At 36.0% G+C, this 23,360-nt stretch overlaps 1 protein-coding gene across 13 annotated transcripts in view; it reads left to right on the top strand.

Moving 5' to 3' along the window:
- ptprt (protein tyrosine phosphatase receptor type T) overlaps nt 1-23,360 on the top strand; it is a 300,616-nt gene that overhangs the window by 186,088 nt on the left and 91,168 nt on the right. For 4 of the 13 annotated variants that reach the window (XM_005947695.3, XM_014329337.2, XM_042214263.1 and 1 more), the window contains exons 15-16: nt 3,573-3,609; nt 16,727-16,862. In XM_005947695.3, the coding sequence (XP_005947757.1) occupies nt 3,573-3,609; nt 16,727-16,862 (173 nt within the window). Of the gene's footprint in view, nt 1-3,572; nt 3,610-5,615; nt 5,673-16,726; nt 16,863-22,591; nt 22,625-23,360 lie in introns of all 13 variants that reach the window. The other 9 variants (XM_014329333.2, XM_005947688.3, XM_014329331.2 and 6 more) reach the window with 5 other exon arrangements.

Here is a 23,360-nt window from a genome sequence, read left to right as displayed (position 1 = left end):
TATATTTTTGTGGTGTAATTACAGTATCATGGAAATGAGCAGCATTGAGCTCTTTTTTTGAGGAGCCACGTTAATGTGTTACAAGTACAAAGTTATGTTACCTTTGTGAATATTTTATGTTGAGCATTGCTGCGACGCAGCTGTAAATTCAGTATTCATTATATTCTGTATAAATGAAATTATGTTTTGACAAGTTTAGTGTCCCGTATCATGAATCAAAATATCTTCAAAAACAAGTCTCATCTTGTTTTCCCCCACTGAGGAATTTGTTCAGTCTCTAGTAGATACAACATCCATTTTTTTAGAAATAGCAAGTGGCATGATTTTTGTCATTAGCACACACGTATTGCCCTGGTGAAATCCCTTTTTTTGTCTTACAAATCAGTTTTTCTTGCCCTCTATTTTACATATTAACTGAAGAGTACATTAATTGCTTTTGAAAGCCATGTGTGTACATATGACTCTTATCATACATTCACTCTCAGTTTTCTACAGGTTCCTTCAGTCAAATTATGCACAGAGACAAATGAGGGAAACGGATAAATAAGACAATAAAGCAGTTGAACAGCCAGGGATTGAGAGAGTCATTATTCAGACAGGCAGATGGACAGATGGAAAGCAGACAGAGATTTAGTAGAAGCAGGTGTGTTTGAAGATGCTCATAGGATCTATCATTTGCTTGCATGTATCCTTTCATAAATCTTTGTAAACATGACAATAAAATGAACAATATAAGTTAATGGTGTTAAATCCTCAAATACCAAACTGTAGTTTGAATAGAGCTGGACTTACTTTTGGCCCCTGGCCACATAATTAAATCTAAAAAGCCAATCTAGTGGAATATATAAATGATGTTTTTGAGTAGGGGTCAGATGAGGTGCAGGCTGCTACCATTTGTTCTCTTATGTTTAACTTTGTTATGTTAAGTTTTGGAGTGTTTATGAATTAAAACTTGACACATTCAGTGCGGTGGGCTTTTTGTTTGCTTTTGAACTCCACTGCTAAGAGCAACCTTGAAGAAAGAGTTTTTCTTCTGTATTTAAGCACAGAAATTAGCTTAACTTTAGGCTTTGCAAAGCATCTCTTCTTCTTAAATTATTTTGTTTCTTCCTGCAGGAAGACCGTTTACAGTAATCTAAGTAAGACCCAAAATGGCACAATTAAAATGAAAATGAGTGTACAGAAGCATGTACATTAGGACTGATTTTAATGCTGAGGTAACACATTTCCGTGTTGGTAGCTGCTGTAGTCTTTGTAGTTGATGAAGACAAATGGGCCAAAACATGAAAGAGGCCAAGTGGGTGAGATAGGTGCACGCACTGATGACAGCACATCATAAAAGAAAGAAAAGAGGAAAAGGCACGGGCAGCAAAGGAATGAAACGTGCTGGTTTAAAAGACAGAGGCTGAGAGACATCTTCTACCCTATTTTCTGTAAATATCAAGACATGTATACTACTTTATATTGTACTATGTATGTATTTTTTATAGGGTCACATTTAAACTCATTGGAGAATCATATAAGAGTATTCCTTCAGTACATTCTGTTGTCATCTGGCTCAAGAGTTATGACAAATAATGGGAGAGACATAATTTGGACAAAAGTTTACAAAAGGCAATTAATTAATTAATGTGGTGTTTTGTAGTGTAAAACCTAACAAACCAAAATGGCCAAGCCCAAGCCAAACAAACAAATATCACGTTTCACATTATTATAGTTAGTTGGATTTTTCCCCATAATAAAAAGTGTCCCATTTAAACGACTGTGTACAACTGAAAGTCTGCTGATTATCACACGTTTCTCGTTAGTGCCCTAGCTCCTTATCTATCCTACCTTTCTTTGTATCATGCATGACTGACTCCCTTTACTTCCACCATCCCAGTTTTTTTGCCAGTTTATTTCCCCACTCTGTTTTTCCCTGACTTGGATGGTTTGATTTGAATATCTACCTTGTTTGTCTTCCTTTTTTATTGCTATTAATTTTTGTGTGTGCTGGTACCCAATGTTGTACTTTTGCCCTGTTCATTTAAGCATGAATTAACTGATAGAATCTCACAGATCATATCCAAGTCCTTACTGGCTGTCACTGTATCAAACACTGAATATAAGCATCTTACTATCTCTCAAACCCTCTGCCCACTCCAGTGCAAGCACTACTGCACACAGTTCCGCTGCATATAGACTTAAATAATTGATGTTCTTCTACTTATGCCCATCTTATGGGAATGATGACTGCCCCTGATGACTCTGTGAGTCTGTTGACCCATTTATGAGATCAAAATATTAATCTGCAGCTTTATTCCAGTTCTTAATATTCAACAACAATAGGCTTCTGTAACCCGAGGACTGATGTAAGAAAGTCAAACCTGAGACAGACAATTCTTAAATGCTCAAGCAAGACTAGCCAGGTGCTCCCAGTTACACTAATTAACTCCACCTACTAGGAACCTAGAACACAACACAGAGGGGCAAAGGGGAAAATACAGTAGGCCCTGGCCAAAGCTTAGGGCCATCACAATGCTGAGAAAAATGAGTGTTTAATACCAATGAAGGTACTTTTGTACTTTTTTCACTTATTTATATATGATGTGTGGAAAACCATTCGAATCAACACCAAGAATTGTACAGCATATTGATCCTGGTATGATTGATGTGTCAATCATGTGTGTTTGGACAAAATGAGAAGCCAGTGGCATGGTTTTGTGATCTTACTGATGATTAAGACCAATGATTACGTGGTGTATGCAATATATGCACTGTCAGGCAAGTGGTTTCTGTATGCAGTCAACCCATATATTAAAGAGGGTACCTTGTTTTAGTCTGTTAACTATGATTTAAATACATTTTTTAAAACTGTTGTGGACAAATTTCCAAAGCATGATTCCTGATTGATTTTCTGGTTCCTGTTTCAGATTTAACACTTTTCTTTGTCAGTTGTTTCAACGTTTTCTAAAAGTTTTCTAAAACATGGTGCTGAGTTTGCAATTCAAGATATACTGCAGCCTCTGGACATCAGCTGATCTCAATGCCTGCCAATGTCATCGGATGGCTGATACGTGCGGCATTTATGTTGTTTTAGCTTGACCACAGTTGCTGTGTATCTGGAGGCCAGTTTACAGCCCAACTATAGCTCAGCTTTTCTTTTTCAAGCTTTGTCTGACTTAATGTCTCTGTCTCTGCAATCATTGTTGTCTGCTCTGTTTTTGGGGGTGGGTGTAGCTCAGGAGGTAGAGTAGGTTGTCTACTAATTGGAAGGTGGGTGGTTTGATCCTTGTATAAAGCACTTTGAGTGCTCAGGTGTATAGTATAAAAGTGCTAAATAAGAACCAGTCCATTGATCATTCTGTACACAATAGACCTAGTGCCAATGATTTTTCAATACTGCAACAAACAAAACTTGACTTATGCCTTGGAGAATACTCAGAAAAAAGTCAGATTTTAAAGGGTTTTCCACCATTTTCCTATGTGTTCAACAAAGCCTTACCCTTATGATTCAAAACACTAGTATCTGAAAAATTAACTGTATATTTTACCACAAGGTAATTAGTTAACCTGTCTGTCTCTCTCCACAGGAAACCAAAATCAACTGTGTCCGCTTGGCTAACAAAGGTATGAGCACCCTTCCATTGATAGTCAACATGCAGATTAATTATGATAAGATATTTGTAATTTTAATTTGAAATTTGTTAGTAATTCATTTTAAAGAAAAAATGGTGTGAATACACGATCCCCTAGAATTGTGTTGTGCTACAAGTGTATCAGCCAAGATGAGAAGATTGCACACTATTCTGGAAAAGGTGAACTCACAACCATCAGCCCGGGCAAACCTATACCACATCCACGTTATCTTGCATGATTTTGTCGCATAGCATTCTCTCTCCATCTCTTCTATCCTTATAGCCCTTTTCACACTCACCTTTTCTGTGACTTTCCTCCATCATGCTATTCTTTTTGCGTCTCACACCACATCCATGTTGGTCATCAATGTTCAATGTTCAAATTGTATTCGCGGTATAAAGGGTATAAAGTGGAACATTGGGGCCATTATAATACCAATTGACCACCTTCATTAAACCCAGTGAATGAAGGCTAAAGTGTTAGCTCCAAAACCCATTTCATCTTCTTCTGTTTTGCTTTCCCCATGTCTCCCATTTTTATTTGCTGCTCATCTCTGGCAAATACACCCATTTATGTGCCAGGCAATATGCTTTAAAAGCTTTTCAGCTTGCTATTGATTTTTTCTCTCACCTCGTCTCCTTTATCTGTTTTAGTTTTTCATCTGCATCAGGCATTGATTTGATTTTTCCACATCTCCTTTGTCTGTTTCTGTATCTCTAACTCTCTTATTATTTTTTTGTCTACATAAAACATTTATTGCTCTTTTATGAACATTCTTATCTTTTTTACCATTCTTTTTTTTTTAATCCATTTTCATTTTTTTCTTTTCTTTTTTGAGTGAGATGTACTCTGGTAGGATGTCTACAGTGTCTAAACACTGCACTCTGTCTGTCTGCATGTATGTGTGCTTGGAAAAAGACATGCTTTTAACTTTGTGGCCGTCTTTCATATATTTAAAAATAATACAAATCTATTTTGAGTATGTGAAATTATATGTAATCCAAAAAAAAAGACGATTTTTATACATGAAGTATCATTAATATGCTGTTATTTGGTGTTCTGAGGCAATGCAGATGGCTGATTTTGCAAATAATTATGATTATGTTTGCTGCATTACCTAATATCCAATATATGTGCACTTATCATGCACTATTGCATATTTACAATAAGTACGTGACATCACTTGCTTTCTTTCTGTTGTTTCTGAACTGCAAAAAATAAAATTGTAAGGCCTTAATCTACTACATTGTGAGCTATTAAGCATTTAAAGGTAACAAAGCAATAATAGCTCAAGTGACTTCTGAGAACAAAAGGAGGGACAACTAGAGCCGCATACCTGCCTCAGATTTACTCTTCCAAAACAAATATTCTACCATTAAACTTTTAGTAGTTTTACAGTATTTGTATTAGAATGCTGTATAAAGGAAAGTATTAACTAGAGTCAGATGCCAAAATTGGTCTCTCCACCAACTTTCCCATGCCACAAAGTTCATAATTTATTTTCTTTTAACCATCACTTTGTTTCTTCCGTCTTACATTTCCCACTCCCCTGTTTTTATTAACCCTTCAAACCAGGCTAACAGACATAACAAGCTCCAGTGATAACCGCCAACACCATATCTGCATTCACTGACAACTACTTTGTAATAAACATCCTCACCAGCATCACCTCTTTCTGGCCTTTTCCTGGTAATGGGCCAGTCAAGATGCTCATTGAGGGTTATTTCCTAGAAATAAGACCAGTCATATCCCAGCTGAGTGGTATTGATCTCATGGTTCTAGTGCTATCTCTCACCACTGCAGTTTCTCTCCTCCAAGACAGATTGTGCAATTGAAAACCAGGGAGATCTAAAACTTGATGAATTGAAGAAAGACAACTATACATCTTTTTTTCTTAGACTTTTTCTTCTTTCTTTTCCTTTTTTGTTGTTGTTTGTTTTCTCTCTTCCCTTTCTTTCTCATGCTTTCCGGCGGGGACGTGCGACCCTTGGCCTTAGTGGTAATAGGTAGGGGACAAATAACAACGCCGTACATTCTAGTCATCCCAAGCGAAGGTGATTATTGCTTTATAGGCAGAATATTTTCTTCCCAATGTTATGTCACAGTACAACCATAAACACAACGCAAACACTGTTTCATTTTGGTTGTCCCCTGCCCTACACCCTCCCTTTTTTCTTCCCTTTGTTAATTTTTTGGCGTTATCTTTCCTTCTCATCATCATCTTAATACATTTGTTTGCATGTCTGCTCTGCTTCAAGCGTTGCTGGCTGTGCTTGAACGTCCTCTCTGTCTTGCATGCACACATACACACACATTTTTCACACACACACTTAAGTGAAACCATGCTGCTTTTGTGCATGGTCAGTAGCACAGCTGTTGCACCATTACGCTGATTGTAGGCTTTGTTTTTTTTTTTAATCTTTTATTCTTTAATAAAGTATAGTTTAATATTAAAAAGAAAACTGACTAGACTATAAATAAATACAATTTTTTCCCCTGTTCCCCCAACTTAACAATGCATATACTATCAATTAACAATGCATATACTATCCTGAAAGTATAGTTTCCATTTTTGCAAGTATGATTATCTGATTGAAAAAAGGGATGAAAACAATTTTCATTTGATAATCTTTGACAGTTCTCTCATCCACAATATCCACCTCTTTGCTTATTCTAAAGCCTTCGTATATAGGTCCATGACATTTGTTGTATAATATCAAATCAGTGAAGATGCTTAATTCAGTTGTACTACATGCTCAAACACCTAGCAGAGTACTAAAAATGTTGAATAATAACGACTAAGTGGTCAAAACATCAATTAATATGCAAAAGCCACCAAACAGAGCATGGTGTGGTTTCAGCAGAACCATTATGTTAATTTATGTCTCATATGATTTGTATCCTTGTATTTGGAAAGAAAAGAAATTCATTTCTGAATTTGTCAACCATGTCAAGTTTGGAGCTTTGCCACCAAGGCTGAGTAAATGTGTGTAATTCTTTAGTGAGAGATCCAGTCTTTGAATGTGACACAATTACTGTATATTAACTTCTGAAAAAGAAGATATCTCCTATTAGTTAGTTATTAGATACTGGAAGAATTATAGTTCAGTAATGTGTTTTGTCAGCTGTTTACTGCTATTAGTGTGTTTAGTGCAGTGAACAACCTTAAATCGACAGAGCTGGTTACTGTGGAATATTCAAGTAAATTTTCAATGACAAACACGAAATAATAATAATACCAGCATTGTTCTTTGAAATCCAATCATCCATCTGTAATAAATACACAGCAGCTAAACATTGTTTATTAAATTGTGTCAAAACCATAGCAATTCTAATCCTCTTAGTATTTGTTTTTCCAATTCAGAGATGTGACAGTAGAATATGAATGTCATTGAGTGATACAACAGTCAAAATGTTGACTTTAACAATGTGGACACAACAGGGAAGCAGTCAGCAAAAAGCATTATTATAAACTGCTGTCACAGTTATTTGTCAAGACTATGAGTTTATTGCACAAGAATACCATAACACTTATTGTCCTGGGGGAAATTCAGTTTGCAAGCTCTCGCAGAAAGAATTATGCATATCATGCACAAGTCTGAAACTATAAATAAATAAAATTCTCAATTGAATAAAAACTGATTATATTTATATGAATGCAGAAGATCTCTGGGTACATTAAAAACCACATCGTTTTAAAACGGAACTTACTTTTGCAATGTAGCAATTCATGTATTATATTTAATATCATATTCAGAGGACCATTTAGGCAGACATCCTAAATTGAAAAAGTGGTGCATAAAATGCAGCTTTTTCTCTTTCTTTGTACTCCACTTAGTAGAAGTCACACTTTATTAATCTATCCTGCTTGAGAAATGCTAAACGACTCGACTTATTTATCTAAAGCTGAGTCTATATGGAACGTAAAATTTGTCCACTTATTATAATCCTTATACTCACAAATCCTTATACTCTTTTTTTAAGTAGTAATAATATAACATACTTGCAATTACTTACTTGCGTCTTCCAGAAAGAATACTCTGCAGTCTCTCTTCATGTGTACAAATAAACTCTCACTTAAAGCTGTATTTGTTCAGTTGCTTTGGCAAATACATAAGAGACCACTGTGATAAACTGTCAATATGGCTGAGAACAAATCAGTTAAATAAATAAAATAAATAATTCACTGACAGTGACTTCATATGCAGCCCACCACGTGAAGCAGATAAATACCATTGCTACTCTGTGCATGCATGTCTCTCAGCCATGGTTGTGGATTGCATCATTCACGTCACATATTAGTAATGCAGAACTAAAAGACAGCCTGCAATTTGAAAAAAGCTTTTGTACCTCTTAGCCAAAACACTGTTGTTTTTGTTTTTTCTCTTTTTTTTTTGTAAAATAGAAATTAATTTCCAAATCATACGTTTTTGCTTACCGAGGGCAAAATAAACCAGAAGGTATACATTGATAGGTGGGACTTTTTACACTGGCAGGGTTTGAATGCCCAGCATGTTCTCAGCTACCATGGCTCATAGGATCATCAAACCCACCCCTTGTCATTCACACATTGGTATTATATGTCAGTTTTAATTCCCATTCCCATTAGTCCTGAGGTCGATTATAATTGGTGGTGTTCAGAGTCGTGTTGTAACTCACACAGACACTGTGCAATACTGACGCAACATGTGGCTTGCTATCTGAGTATGTGTGTGCATGTGTTTGTGTGATATGGGTGTGCATGAGAACACTGTAAAAGTAACATTTTGAGGGAGTCGTGTCTGAATTATACTTGTCGTTGAACCCAACTACCTCAGACAAACAAACATACTTTTATTTGTAACTGCTGCTGTTTTTCCATCATTGCCAAGTGCTTACTTGTTGCTGCTTCGTCAGTCAGTTTTCTGTCTGAATTTGCAACACATTGAGTCAGAATGTTTAAAAAAAACTCTCATAAGGAGCATTTGTAGGTAAGTATCTAGGGATGATGTGACATTTATGGCACAATACCATAAGGAATGGATGAAGTTCTTTTCAGGCTGCACAGTGAGCGTGCAGGCTTCAACTGCATTTAGACCTGGCAGAAACAAAAAATGGGGTGGGTGGATAGTGGACTTTTTTTTTGTCAAGAAAAAAAAAAGGCCTGGAGGAACATGAAACACTGAGAAAGGGACATGACAAAAGTCAGAGACTGACTCTAAAGATTTTTTCCCTCTTCTTACTGTAGCATTGTGCATGCGGACAGGCGTACTTGCTTACCTCTTCACCAGAAAGACATTGTTGTGAATTGTTGTATTATGCTAAATCCGCCCTTCTGTCTCTGGCTTGAATTTTCCACCTGCTCCAGTGAGTTTTCACCTGCCCCTGCATAAATCTTAGAAGGCTCTTTGGAAAGATGTCATCAGCATCCGGGGAGGGAGACAGTAAAAGTAGACAGAGGAACAGAGTGGAAAGGAAGGGAGAACAAAATACGCAATGCCGAGAACTGCAAGATCTTCCATAGAGCTGCAGACCAAGGGCAGCTGATGGTCATTTTATAGTTTTTCCATTTCTGATCAGTTACACCAAGACCAAGCTTCTTGCTGATGGTCTTGTTGGCCATTCTAGCCTTGTGCCAGGTCTCTTTTGGAAATTAGATTTTTACTCTCAGTGAGATTTTTTCCAGGATTAAAAAAAAGATTAATAATCGTGTATGTCTACAATCTTGCCCCTGATGTCCTTAAACAGGTCTTTGTTCTTGCCCATGGTAATCAGGTGAGGTTTGAATGGAAGAAAAATATTGGTGTGATTTATACAAATAAGGAGTTGAGATCAGGAGTAAGAGTGACAGATTGACTGGTTTGCTATCTGTGTGACACATAGGCACATAGGAGCCAGAATTCTGACTGGGTCATAGGGGATGAAATAGTTATTTCACTCTGTGACACATAGATCAATTTAAAAAAAAAATTTTTTTCTCAATTTTTGCTTTATTGCTTTGCAAGTCACTGAGAATGAGCTAGTGTTACGTGATTTATCACTTTTTTAAAATTCTAATTTAATTTGTTTTCTTTTAACAAGCTTGAAGGATCAGGTTCTTGAAAGATTTTTTTTTTCTTTGTACCTGTAAGATTTCAGCTACTGCATCTGACATGAAAATCACTTCAGCCTTTACCTTGGCACACATTAATCTAATGTCTTCTATTACTAGAAGATGTATTATCTTCTATTCTGCCAAATCAAACATGTGGTGATACTTCAGCTGGCCACCACAGCAAGTAGCACCACATGTTTGATTTGGCAGTTTTATGCTTGTCTACAGCTGGAATCAAACTTGCAACCTTTCACTTGTCAATCGAATGTGTAAACCGTTACAATATAGAACCACAATAAATCGTACATAGAGCACATGACCTGTCTCATAAAGATGTCATAAATCATAAGTCCAGAAATAGACAAAGCATACAATCACTCAGAACGTGATTTAAGTATTTAGTAAACAGTATCCTGCTTTATTTAACATCAGTGGAAACTGGCGTATGTGTGTGTGTCTGTAAGACAGAGCTAATGGCCAATCACTACCATTGTTAATGTTCACAGAGACAGCTATCTTAACCGAGGTACCATTGGGCCACAGATACATTCAGTATATACATACACAAAACTGGACAGAGACACATTTCCAAAGTAATGCAGGTAGATCCATTCACGCAGAGGTAACTTGTTACATATGCAGATATAGTTACATATACACAAACATGGACCTAAATGTTCAGAAACGCAGCAAAAGGCAGATTTAAAAGTATACATGCAAACACTGACATGGAGCGCTGTGGTAGCATAGTTCAGATTAGTAATCCTGTTAAACGTACTCAGCCATGGTAACACTAATCCACAGAGGATAAGCCCTGCAGCTGCTGACAAAACAGTACCGGAAAACTAAACCTTCAGGTCATTTAAGATATTTTTGCATTTATACATGCACCAGTAAAGCCTACATACTGTAACACCCTGCATCACCTATATATATTTTTTTAATCAAACAAAAATATTGCAGCAAATTCCCATTATACTCTGTTCAACTTTCCATTTAAGCGTGTTAAACAACTGATATCCTATAACGTGAACAAGTAAGTCAAACTCATGCATGTAAGTGCACATGCACAGTGATCCATGCCACTCAAACACACAAAGAAAAGTACATTTGTGAAGACACACAAAATACACCCACCTTCAAACAGTGATCTGCACCTGACACACATACACACATCCACGCTGAAAAGAACCATTTAATATGCCATTCAGGGGTGCAGGAGTGCGTTGGAAGCTAGGAGAATCAATCTTCTCTCCATTTGGATGAGATTATGTTTTTAATATCTCAGGTTTTACTCGTAATTCCTCCCTGATAATTTTATCATGTTCTCCAAGTAGGGGAAATAAAAAAAAGGGGGGAAGTGGTATAAATGGGGGGAAAAAAACACCCTCAAAAAACATTACACCCAGTTGCATGTGTGCACACTTACACATCCTATGTGCATTCAGGAACACAAGATATTCAAGGGATTAATGCCTTTTGGAAGTAATCAGTATCATCACCAACCCAGTGTTGTCACAATTACAGTGGCAAACATTGAAGCGGTTCCCTTTAATGTTTTCTGTCTTTACTCCATTCTGCGTTAATACAGAAGTCAACTTTTATAAATTAAAATATTCCATGACATCCTTTTATTTTTTATATTTTATCCCGAGCCAATTATTTATTTTCGCTCAAGTTCATATTTAAAGTTTTTGTGAAGTAATTCTCACCCTGTAGATATTTTTAGGAATTTCTGACAGTATTTGACAGTATAGGTGCGTATATTTAGTTCTGCACTATAGTTTATATATTTTAGCATGGCTTCTGTTGAGGAAAACATTGAATCATATTTTTCCAGTACTTCAATAACTGTGCACCAAAATGTTCAGTTCATTCTTCTTTTCTAATTGAATGTTCTTCCAATTAAAAGGTTCGTTGTTTCCAATAGCTTTTAAGATATATCACTTTTGCAGCAATTTACCCTATATACACGATCTAAAGTATTTATGCTTTGTGTTAGCGTTACCACAGTAACCCCTTTCCAAACCTTACAGTATAGTCCTGACAACCTATTATTGTGAAAACTAGGTGGTGTGAATTCAGGCACCTAGACAGCCATCCAGCTACTGGTAGAACAGTTGGATCTTTCTTTCTGATATTCCATGTCTTTCTGTTGAGTTAACATTACATAATAATAACAAAAAATTACTGTGGCCATCGCCATGTAGGCTCAATTCAGTCCATTCTCTATGAGACCACAGATGAGTGATTTAATGTTGTAAATATTCAGGTTGCAGACATAAGTATATGTGAGAATTTCCAGATTTCTTTCTTTCTTTTGTTTCTTTTTTGAGGTAGTGCACATTTTAGGATACTCATTAATAGAAAGTTACAGTTTGTGAAAAGATGAGGACATTCACACACTATGACACGATGCAAAGCTCTTCACTGTTCCAACTCTCTTTTTTAGCAACCTGGTATCTGCCAAGAAAATAATACCTACACCACCTGCCAGTACCTGTGGCAAGAAAGCAAGATGGATGCATCTATTTTATATACTTACAGGCCACCTGTTACCTTAAACTGACAATACAGAAATAAATGAGGCCATAGTCTGCTCCATATTGAATTTGCACCAGTTGGAAATTAGTCTTATTTTGCTGTTCCAATTTGCTTCATCTCAACTTTTACCCTCATGTAATGGACAAAGTCACATTAGATCACTTCTTCTATGCCCTGGTCAGAACTCTGTTTAAGTGTGCCTGATTGGCTCCCAAACTGGCCAATCACAATGTTAAATGGAGCTGAACTCATCACCAGATGGGGTCCTCTCCTGTTACATCATGAACTGTTGAACCCAATCATCACATGGGCTGGTGAAGTGTGAACAAATGGGGTCACACTGAAATGTGTCAGGTGATACATATTGTGGATCACTCAGGGGGGAAATTGAGGTTTGATACACCTGTGGGGTGATTACCAGGGCACAGACTACAGGGAAATGTGTGAACTCGTCTCTTGCATGATCGCTCAAGACTTTCGTTTAACTATAACGCGCTTGACAGACACAGAAAAGTTGAACCTTGAACTCTTAAGCCTTTGCTGTTTACAGGGCTATAAGCTATTCGATAGTGTATCATGAACACTATTTTCTGATGTTGTTCATTCGATATAAAAGAGTAAGTAAGATTTCACAGTTCATTGGTTAACAGTACAATGAATGTCCTGAAATCCACAACATTATGTTGTTAATGTCTTCATTATTATTGCCATATGCAACATAGTGAATATAACAAACACTTCCAAAATATTGAACAATCTCAACAAAGAATTAAAAACGTTAAAAAATTACTACATTGTATTATTACTAAAAGCAATTTCAAGTAAAACGTCCTTGCAAAGTCCCTTAGTTCTTAAAAGCACCTTTCCAATATCTGGAAAAGCACCTTTTCTTTTTAGAACCACTATCCTCTGTACAGTGATTGCTTGGGGTGGCACAAGTGTAAAAATAATCACAGGTCCATGTCTTTTAAAATTACACTTTGCATTTTGTGCCTTTATGATTTTTCTGTTTCTCTAGGAAGAAAAAAGTCAAAATCTAGTATATAAGATTAAAAATGTTAAGAGGAAGCAAAAACAAAAAGAAAGGAATATAAAAAAAATTGTCTTTCTTTTTAGGGGGACACTATTGTCTCTGGAAGGGCATGTTATTCTTTGCCCAAGATGCTTAAATTTCCTAAATAACTGTTGTTTATGTCAGCAGTATTAGCTTGTTGCATAAACCACCCCGTCAGTATTGTAACTCAGTGTTGCATCTTGAAGTGGGGGCGGTATTACACATGATGTACTAGGGGTTAGCATGCTAACACTGGTGTAGATTGAACACAATTCAGTCTTGAAATGTTGTATTTATAAGACCTTCAAAATCTCTTCATTTTTTTTCTTCATAAAACAGATCTGCCGATATGGGGTACAATTTTTTCAAACTCAAAGTGTTCAAAAAGCAGAACATAATAATGTGTTATTAAACTTACACAAAGAAATCTTTTTAGCAATAAATTGTCAGAGAATAACTGATGCATTCTTCTTTTTTTTCTTCAAAGATGATACAGCTACACGACAGGTAGACTGTCAATGATTGAGCTATAAAGACTGAGAATATGTTGTCATTGAAGGCATTCGGGGTTTTTAAAAGAACATCTCCTCACCACGGCAATTGAGGACTGCAGCAGCTATTACTGAGTGTGCCAAGGTTAGGTGCTTAAGCCGTTAGCTCAGTGCATTCCACTGCCAACCTTGTGTTGTTATTGCAGAGGGGGCGAAGATGAGAGAGACGGGGGATTAAACTGAACTCCTACGCAGCAGTATTACTTTATTAATCGGCTGTCTTTGTCTATCAAGGTTATAACAAGAATCTGTTTGGCATATGTCTCCACGAGGACAGGGGCATTCATGTGCACGATCACAAGCTTGGGGATTCTTGTCTTTGTCTTTCCAGTGTATTTTTTATTATGAACTGTCAGTTTTTAAGTAATACATTTTACCAGTCCTTTGTTTTATGTCTGACTTTACCTTTTGACATTCAGTCTGTTGAAAGTTATTGACAGTTACCTTTTGGTTTCTATACAAAATATCATAGGAACTTTGACTATTATAATTTTTAGCAACCAGTTACCAGTTGAGAAAAGCACTGACAATGAGAGTGCATTTGTGTCACTGTCTTAAAGGACAGACCAAAAACACTAAGCAGTTTTTTTTTTGTTTGTTTGTTTTGTTTTGTTTTTTAGATATTTCTGTGGTTCAGCACAGACGGTATTTGAAAACATTGTACAAAATAAATTCTAGATATAAATTTCATATATATGAATGAAACATCAGAAGAAATTTTCTTTATATGCCTTTAACACACTTCATTGGCCTCTCTGTGACCTTCTGTGACATCAGTGTTGATCAGATTCAGTGGTATTATCATTAATGGAAACTATGGTTAAGCTGTAACTCATATTACATACCATTCTTTTATTATAAATTATAAAAATAATATATTTTATTTGGCTTCACACAATGAGAGCAGCGCTTTATATATTTGAATATGTTTTCTTGTTTAGTAAAATCAACAATATACACAAACCTTTTATCCCCCTTCCCCAAGTTTCCCCATTTGTTTCCCCATAATTTCCCAAATTATTTAATCCTTATGTAACTCAAAGTGATGCAAATCCAGTCTGTACTGTGTTTTCTATGTACATTTCTGGACCATGAACCTGGATGTCGTTTACTGACTTACACATTTGTGCATTGTGCTTTGACTGTTTTTGTCCTTTGAAATGAAGTCAGTAATGGTTTAAGAAAAACAATTTTCTTTAAAACATTATTCCACTATTCTTCACCTATATTTCCCTTTATTCTTTGGCTTTTTATATTTACCTGTAAGAGGCATTACTAAATTTAAAACTGCATTACATTTGAAAGAGACTGTCAAACACTCAGAAAGGGTAGTAAATTTGAGAGTAATTAGTTATTGATTATTAACTCATTCACTGCCATTGACGTCTATAGCCGTCAATTGCAGTGAATGAGTCAATGGGTTTAACTCATTCACTGCCAATGGCTGGCAGTGAATGAGTTAACAGTTCATGAAGCACCACTTTTTTTGCCAATGAAATGCTTTCTTCATCCACTGTTTGTCATCTTCATTACACTGTGTATGGTTGTATGCCATTGTTTATCATTTATTACTTTTTAAGAACACAAAGCCTTTTAACAGTTATCACTCAAAGTATGTCTAATCATTTTGTTCTAAAATGAAATATAAACATTTGTGAAAATAATGTTTGCTTTTAAAATGACATACTGAAAATTCACACATTTTAGTGTGAGCTTTGTCATTACAAATTCTTGTCTAATATTGTCAAATAATGCTAAATTTCAAATTTCTCCTTTAAATTTTCATTTTTGAACAAAAATGATCACATTTCATCCAATGCCTATTACTTTTTTGTTTTTGTGTTTTGTTACCATGATTTTATGGGTTATATTCTCTTTTAATGTGGATGCAGTGTTAAGAATTTATCTTCACCTTGGGATACAGTGTTTCCAGTATTCCTTCATTGCCAACATATATATGTTTTGTCTTTGAGCATATGTATGACTGTGTACACATTTTATATCTAGATATATGGGTCCATCAATAAAGATGTCTTTGTATACATATAGATCTAGTAGTGGTCAGAGGTTTACATACACTCATCATGAGGCAAAACCACTCAAGAGCATAATGCTACCACCACCTTGCATAACAACTGGTAAAGTGTTATTAGGGTTGAAAGCCTCCAAAAAATACCTCTTTCATTATTGACAACAGTGCAATCTTATCTGACAAAAAATGTTTCTCCAGAAGACAATTGGCTTGTTTGTGTTGGCTACAAATTTCAATTGAGCTTGAATGTCTCAATTTTTGAACAGGGGCTTATTTCTTGGTCAACAGTCTCTCAGTCCATCCAACAGAGTGACTAGCTTCACTGTGGGTTGTGACATCTGAGCAGTTTTTCATGGCTGGTTTGAACCTTGATTCCTGTGCTGTTTCTGAACATCTTAACTGATTTCCAAGACAGCTGTGTCTTTTTCCGCACCTTGGCAAAGTAGTGGCACATCTAAATAACTTTTTCTTCCATATAGATGCTTAAACTGGTGAACTTATTATCTGCAGTTATTTAGAAATTGCTCCAAGGGACCTTAAAGAAAACATCAAAGCTATACAAACATGACACACTTAAAAAATGAACAGTTCAAAGAATAATAGCCCCAAATGATTAATTGACGACTCATGATGAGTTTGTGTAAACTTCTGACCACAATGGTGTGAGTGAATGTGTGTGCCTGCAAGACCTGCTCACCGTATTGAACTTCCAATGCTGTATGCAAATGAATATGTCCATCCGCACATTAGCATTTCTGTGTGAATGTATATGCCAAGCAAATATGTTTAAGGTTCCCTACCAATGTGACTATCTGCATACCTGTTTGTTTGTGTGTGCATATGTGTTCTTTTAGGTGCATCAACGCAGGACTCTGATGCTATGGAGCCAGAGAAACAGGTGGACAGCACAGTTAAAATGGCTGGCGTGATTGCTGGGATTCTTATGTTCATCATCATCCTTCTTGGAGTTGTTCTCACCTTCAAACGCAGGTAGGTATTGAACTAACCAACAGGACAGAGTAGCAGCTTAAAGGTATTAAATGTAGCATTTTCACAATGAGTCATTATTAACACATTTTTTGTAACTTCAGTGCCATTGTCTTAACCCTTAGACAAGGCAGTGTGTAGTTTGTTTTATACTAGTAAGTAGCGCTGCAGTTTTATGTTTATAGTAATGCACCTTTAATGCAAATTAGTAAACTAAAAGAAAGCAAGGTTAATGCATAGGCTGTATTCTTAAATTTCAAGTGTCCTCATTAGCATATATACGCAGGTGGATAATTTTAAGTGTGCAGGGAGTGACAGATTAATTTGACCCTAATGATCTATCAAGAAAAAAATATGTTCAGTTAAAGAGATTTGACCACATTTAGAAATAAAACTGAATCAGAATTTACAATGTTTTTTTTCCCCTTTAGGTTTTGTTTCTTGCAACAACAACAAAAAAAGTCTAAGATTTAAAATTTTTAACAAACATTTCAGGTTAAAAACATATCGCAAAAACTACAGATTTATAGTCATTTCTTCTGGCGATATAAAAGGTCAAAATTTTGTATTAAACCTGGCGACATATTTAATCTTATAATCCTTAAAGACAAATAAATGAGAATTATACTATTCCCCAGAGACTTATATATATATTTAAAACTGTATTATATAACCCATTTAGCAGATATAAAAAGCTTTCTGTATCGTTGTTTACTTGCACACTGGCTTGCACCATCACCAGCCTTTCTTTCTGTTACTTTCTATACTGTTCCATCAATTCTCCCATTCCTCTCTAACCTTCATATCCTTCATATTGCTTTTACATTTGTGATTTTTGTGTCACAGGTTGTTTTTTATTTTCCCAAAAAGTTGGTTTTGGTTTAAAACATACATTATCTTGGCAGCAAAATTAGAGAAAAAACTAAATAGTGTGAGGATTATTTTCTGTTACCAGTCAAATTAGAAAATAATGACACACTTGCAAATGCATTCCAGTAACCACTTTATAGTGCGTTAAGAGATCAATAATTATCAGTATTTATTATAAACTGCATACACTTCAAAACTAAACGCTGCACGGGAGTGTGATGAAATACATTTAGACAATATGTTCACTTGGTCCTTCTGTTTTAGACATTAAAAACTGAGATTTTCTTTTTTTCTTTTTTTACAAAACGTAATACTGTGTTTGGAAGGAATATATAGCTACTGGAGATTGTTTGATGCTTTACAAATCTGTACTGTCTCCATTCCTAAAATAAAAAGTTGTGTTTTAATATCGACCAAACATCCACTAAAATGAAATACCATAGCACTGAACAAGGTCAGGTTCTCAGGTAGATTACTTGCTTGTGTAAAACTAAAATTATCTGTTGTCTGTGAAGCTTCTCAGCCATCCAGGTCATAGTAGTCTAAGGAGCTTGGAATTAAAAGAGCCTGGACTTCTTTGACTTTCTTGAAGACATTTCACCTCTAGCTTCTTCAGATCTAAGAGCAATCGATGGAGAGTCCCAGATTTTTAAGCCCTATTGGGAATGTTCCTAAGAGGGTCGTGGCAGACCATCTTTGAACAGAGGGGCTGTCTTATAACACCAGCTGTCTGCAATCTATAATCCAGTTTTGAGATCCCGTCCCAGATGCCTCAGTGCTCACTCATATCTAGGGTCATTTGATCTCAGTAAGTCACATGATATGGTGGGGCATGGTCTCAAAATGAGTTCACCTAAAACCTTGGCTGATAGTGACCCACACCCATTTTCACACTTTGGCTTGTGTGATTAGTTAGAGGATCAATAGGGGGTCCATGACCCTCTTGGGGACACTCCCATAGGGCTTAAAATCTGGGATTCTCCATCAATTGCACTTAGAACTGAAGAAGCTTCTCGGATCAGAGGTGAAACATCTTCAAGGAAACTTAAAGAAGTCCAGGTGTTTTTCTTTCCAAGCTCCTTAGACTAAAATCATTAGTTAGCAAAAAGCTTGAATCAAGCACAATGTCGTGTAAAATCATACTGTTCCACAGAGAGAGAGAGAGAAAGGACAAAATATTGTCTAAATGCAACAAGGATGCTCTCAACTTGCATTTGCTAAATTAAAGAATTGTTCATAACCTGTTACTATTGAACAGCTTTTGAATTTTGAACATTAAGCTTGATGAACAGATAAAAATGCCCTGAGGGAAAACTGGCAGATACCTTATTGCTAGTCAAATATAACGTTGTAACCATTTTAAGCAAGCAAAAGAGTACTCAGGCAAAAATATAACGTCAGGCAGGGTACTGGGTCAGTTTGAAATGCTAATTAGAGGCTAACCCAGGCTAACAGAAAATATACCAAATAAGAGGATTACAAATCCAGTAGAGCCAAAGGAGGATAATACATTATATAACAAAAAAGGTAAAGGTGGAGAAATCAGAAGAGGGCACAAATGGGGAATATAGAAGTTAAACAAAATAAAAGTGGGAAAGGATGAGAGTAACAGAAGGAAGGGACAAATGTATAAGATTGGAAGGAATATGGTAATTGAAAACCAGGCAGCACTGGTTAACCCTGGGGTCAAGTGGATATGCTAATGAGATGCTAACCAGACTGGGGGGGGGGGCATAATATACATAAAAAGCCAATTAGAGGGCAAACATTGCAACAGTAGATATAGACAAAAAAAGCAATGACACTGTAGAGAAAAAGATAGAGAAAAGAAGGAGCAGTTGGGATGCTTCTCGTGAACCGGAGCTGACCGAGGCCATCAGTCAGATTTAAAGGGCACATATATGTCAAATGAAATCATGGAGTACATATCAAGATAGGAAAAACGTGAGAAAAGGGAAATTATTAAATTGTACCAAGACATAGTGGGGAGTCATGGAGACACAAGAAAGAAAAACAATCGATAACATGAGTCCAACTGAATGGATTCAGACATTGATGGTTTTACCATATATCTGGGATCATCTATATTTTACACTGCATACTTCAGCCAGTCCCAGTGGCAGATTTTTTTTTAAACAGAAAGTGTTTTACATGCCTTTTAAACCTCATAAATTACTCTGCACCAAAACTTTGTTGGGAAGTACGCTCATAGCTGTCCAATTAATCTTTTAGACCACTTTTACATGTGTTCCAAATGGACTTTATTTTCTGAAGAAAGCCAGGACATGTTGCTGATAATGTATGTGAAAGTGAATAACACTGAACAAGGCTGAAGGCTTAATGGGGATTCAGTGTTTCTACAGCCAGGTAGCCCTGAGGGCTCAAAGAACCAGCACCAGAAGACACACTTTTCATAGAAAGGTTAAGAGGAGAATCAATGAATAATTAATGTTCCAGAAGCTCCCTGTACACCGGCTGATTTCTGTTTGTAATGCCAGAGAAGCAGACCTAAACCAAGTAATTGAGAAAAGGTGACATCTTTGGAACTGCAAATTGATGGAAAATATGTTAAACTTATTTCACCCCTTTTTTCCTTTTATCCAAGCTATTTCAAATTCTGGCTCAATAACTGCCTTTTGTGATTGTATTTTGTCTGAAGCTTTCTTACGCCTTTCATGCCCACAACAACTTTAAAAGGAGGTGTGAATTAAATTCTCATTCTAAATAAAAAGTAATTATATAAACATCTAAAAAGAAGGAACACAGAAGTGAGTTTAGTCAGGCAAACAAGCAAATTTGCTGAAGTTATTAACCCTTGTCTGTTTCATGGTTTTACCATGGTGTATAACCTTAAGTAAATACTATACACATATGTAGAAGTGCACAAACTCAAAGTTAAAGTCATATATGCAATTGTTTCTGTCTGTTTGTCTAAAAAAAACTACTACTGGAACTTTGTTTATGCATCCATTACACAGAAAGAAAATCTGAAATCCTAGAGATGAGATGTTTTTATAGAATCCTCATATTTGACTACACACCCACTGCCCAAACACAGCAAAATGACATAAAAATATGACACACAATAGGTGTTTGATGGGGTATCTACACACAATAACCCTACTACTCACTTCTACATAATCATAAGTGATTAAGTTTAGTTTTCTATTAGTCTGTACATTGTGGAAACCTTTGCAAACCTTTATTGTGCCTATATCTGCATATACTGTTGCTTCTATATATCTGAATGCAAAATACCAGTATTGCACAATTTTCCTGTGATTGTGATGATGGTGATAACGATAATCATTTGCTTTGTTAGTTCAAAAAAAGCACCAAAACAACAACTACAAACAATAGTTTTGATCAAGTTTATGTTAAATACAGATCTTTTTACAAAGTCCATGAAGTGTCCTTACAGAGTTTTTTATTTCCCCTTAAAAAAAGGCTAATACCTTTTTGGTACTTAAAAAACAAGGTTATCTGAATCCACTTTAATAGGGCTGAAGCAATGCCGTGAATTGTTATGATGTTAGTTTGGCCAAAACTTTTCAGTGTTATGTGCACTGGTGAAGGCTAGCACAATGGTACACTTCAAGATGTAAAAAAAAAATAAAATGAAATCACAATTTACAGCCCAATGATTGTTGAATCCTGTGAATGTTAAAATGCATAGAGAGTGTTCATGGTACCACTGACACACTTAAACATAAAAGCTGTGTCAATTTGACAAACAAGTGTTTGAAGACCAAACACATAATTTCAGTAGGAAGGATAGAACTTCCCAGGAGTTTAAGGAGTGTAGAAGTAGTAGGTACACAGGAATTGGCACAGAGTTCACAGGGACGCGACCTTGAAATTTAGATGGTGTAGACTGAAAGCTGCTTTCAGACTGAAGTTTTTATTTGTTCTAGGGTTGTATCGGAGCCATACCTTATGCTTAACAACAATGTATTGCACCTGCAGACTTATTCACATTTGCCTTAATGAAGTTATTGACTCACACTCTTAGTCTTGTGGTGACTCACTCTTGAGAGAGATCGTAAACCTAGTCTGGGTTTACTGCACAACTTTCTAAATGGCTAGCAGTGCAGTACTCATCTCCCGAAATGTAGGGGTCTTGAAAAGCTCTCAAGATTAATTGCTACCAAACAATTTGAAGAATCACATTTGCAGGCTGGAGCTTTTTACTTTCTCATAGAGGAATTTGGGCTCTGATCCTCAACTTTGATTTGAAAAGTGACTTTTTTATATTGTATTCAGTGAAGTTTGACATTTTAGATTTTCACCAATGGTGATGATGGTCCAAAATGGTCCAAAAAGCAAATGGTTAAACTAGATCTTCTTAGCAAAAATAAACTTCATATACTATGCATCATATTTTCAATGAACTTCTCACTTCTCGTAATATCACAAAATGTATCTTCTGAAAGAGTTAATGTAACTTTGCTTGTCACTATGCACTATACAATATTAACAATTTAATAATAATTGGTAGTTTCTTAATAAAAAATACAGTGAGTCACAGGAATGTAAGCTAGAGTTAGTTCGCATATTTGCCTCCTATTTGACCATATATACAAGACAAATAAGGTGCTTCAAAGATTCCCAGCCCTATTATGTTAGTTCTGAACTTTGGTGTCAAATGCTTAGCATAAATCGAAAAAGTAATGAATGTGAGGGAATGAAAGGAATGCATTACAAATGATTAAAACAAACAAACAAACAGATGTCTTGCTCAACTCGTCCTCTTTGAATCAAGTCTCACGCCCTTTTATGTTTCTCTCTATCTTCCTGCTTCCTGTCTTTGGCTCCACCCCTTCCTGTCCCGTCCTGTACCTGCCTTGCCCTTGCTCCGATAGAGAGATTCACACATGGAGAACTCTGAGCGTGGGGTATTGTATGTTTGCTTCTAGACATGACCACATCCACTCCGCACTGTTCTTCAATGTGATTTTTTTACCTCAGCATTTAGTAGTTTCCAAATACATCTTGTCACTGTCATTGAATATTAAGTTGCTGAGAATTATTCTTCTCATATTTGACAAACTCATTAGCTATAACACCTACAAAAAATGTCATTAATGATATAATTGAACGTTCCTCCATATATTTCTTGAAAGACTTTCCAGTTGTCCATCTTTCACCTTGAATTGGGATAACCTAAAAATCAGATGTACCTTTTGGGGGAAAACAAACAAACAAAACAAACAAAAAAGCTTGGGATACATGGTTTGTACCTTTCAATATAATAAGTGTGCAGACAGTGTGTAATCACCTTGGTTATGAATCTTAGTATTGGTGAAAAGGACCATAGAATGTTCTGGCCTAAGCAACATGTAAAGGCATTTGGGGGTCACATATTCGTTTTCTTTCATACAATGAAAATCTAACGCCTAATATTTTAATCACTGTGGTATGCAATTTCCTCTCAGCAGTTTTACCACTGAGACTTAAAACGCCTCTGATTGCCTTTTTACTGCCCGATTTATGCCACTAAATAGATGAAATTTAGATTTTAATGTTACTTTGCAAGTTCCATTGTTAGACATTAGAAGTCATTTAGGCAGTTGTTGGCACCCTACCTGTAATAGTATCATTAGTCTGTATACTTATCTCTCTTCCTTGCTG

The sequence above is a fragment of the Haplochromis burtoni genome, unplaced genomic scaffold (assembly GCF_018398535.1).
Source record: "Haplochromis burtoni strain Fernald_Lab_line unplaced genomic scaffold, NCSU_Asbu1 Contig_540, whole genome shotgun sequence".
Lineage (NCBI taxonomy): Eukaryota > Metazoa > Chordata > Actinopteri > Cichliformes > Cichlidae > Haplochromis > Haplochromis burtoni.
This window is presented reverse-complemented; position numbering and strand designations above follow the sequence as displayed.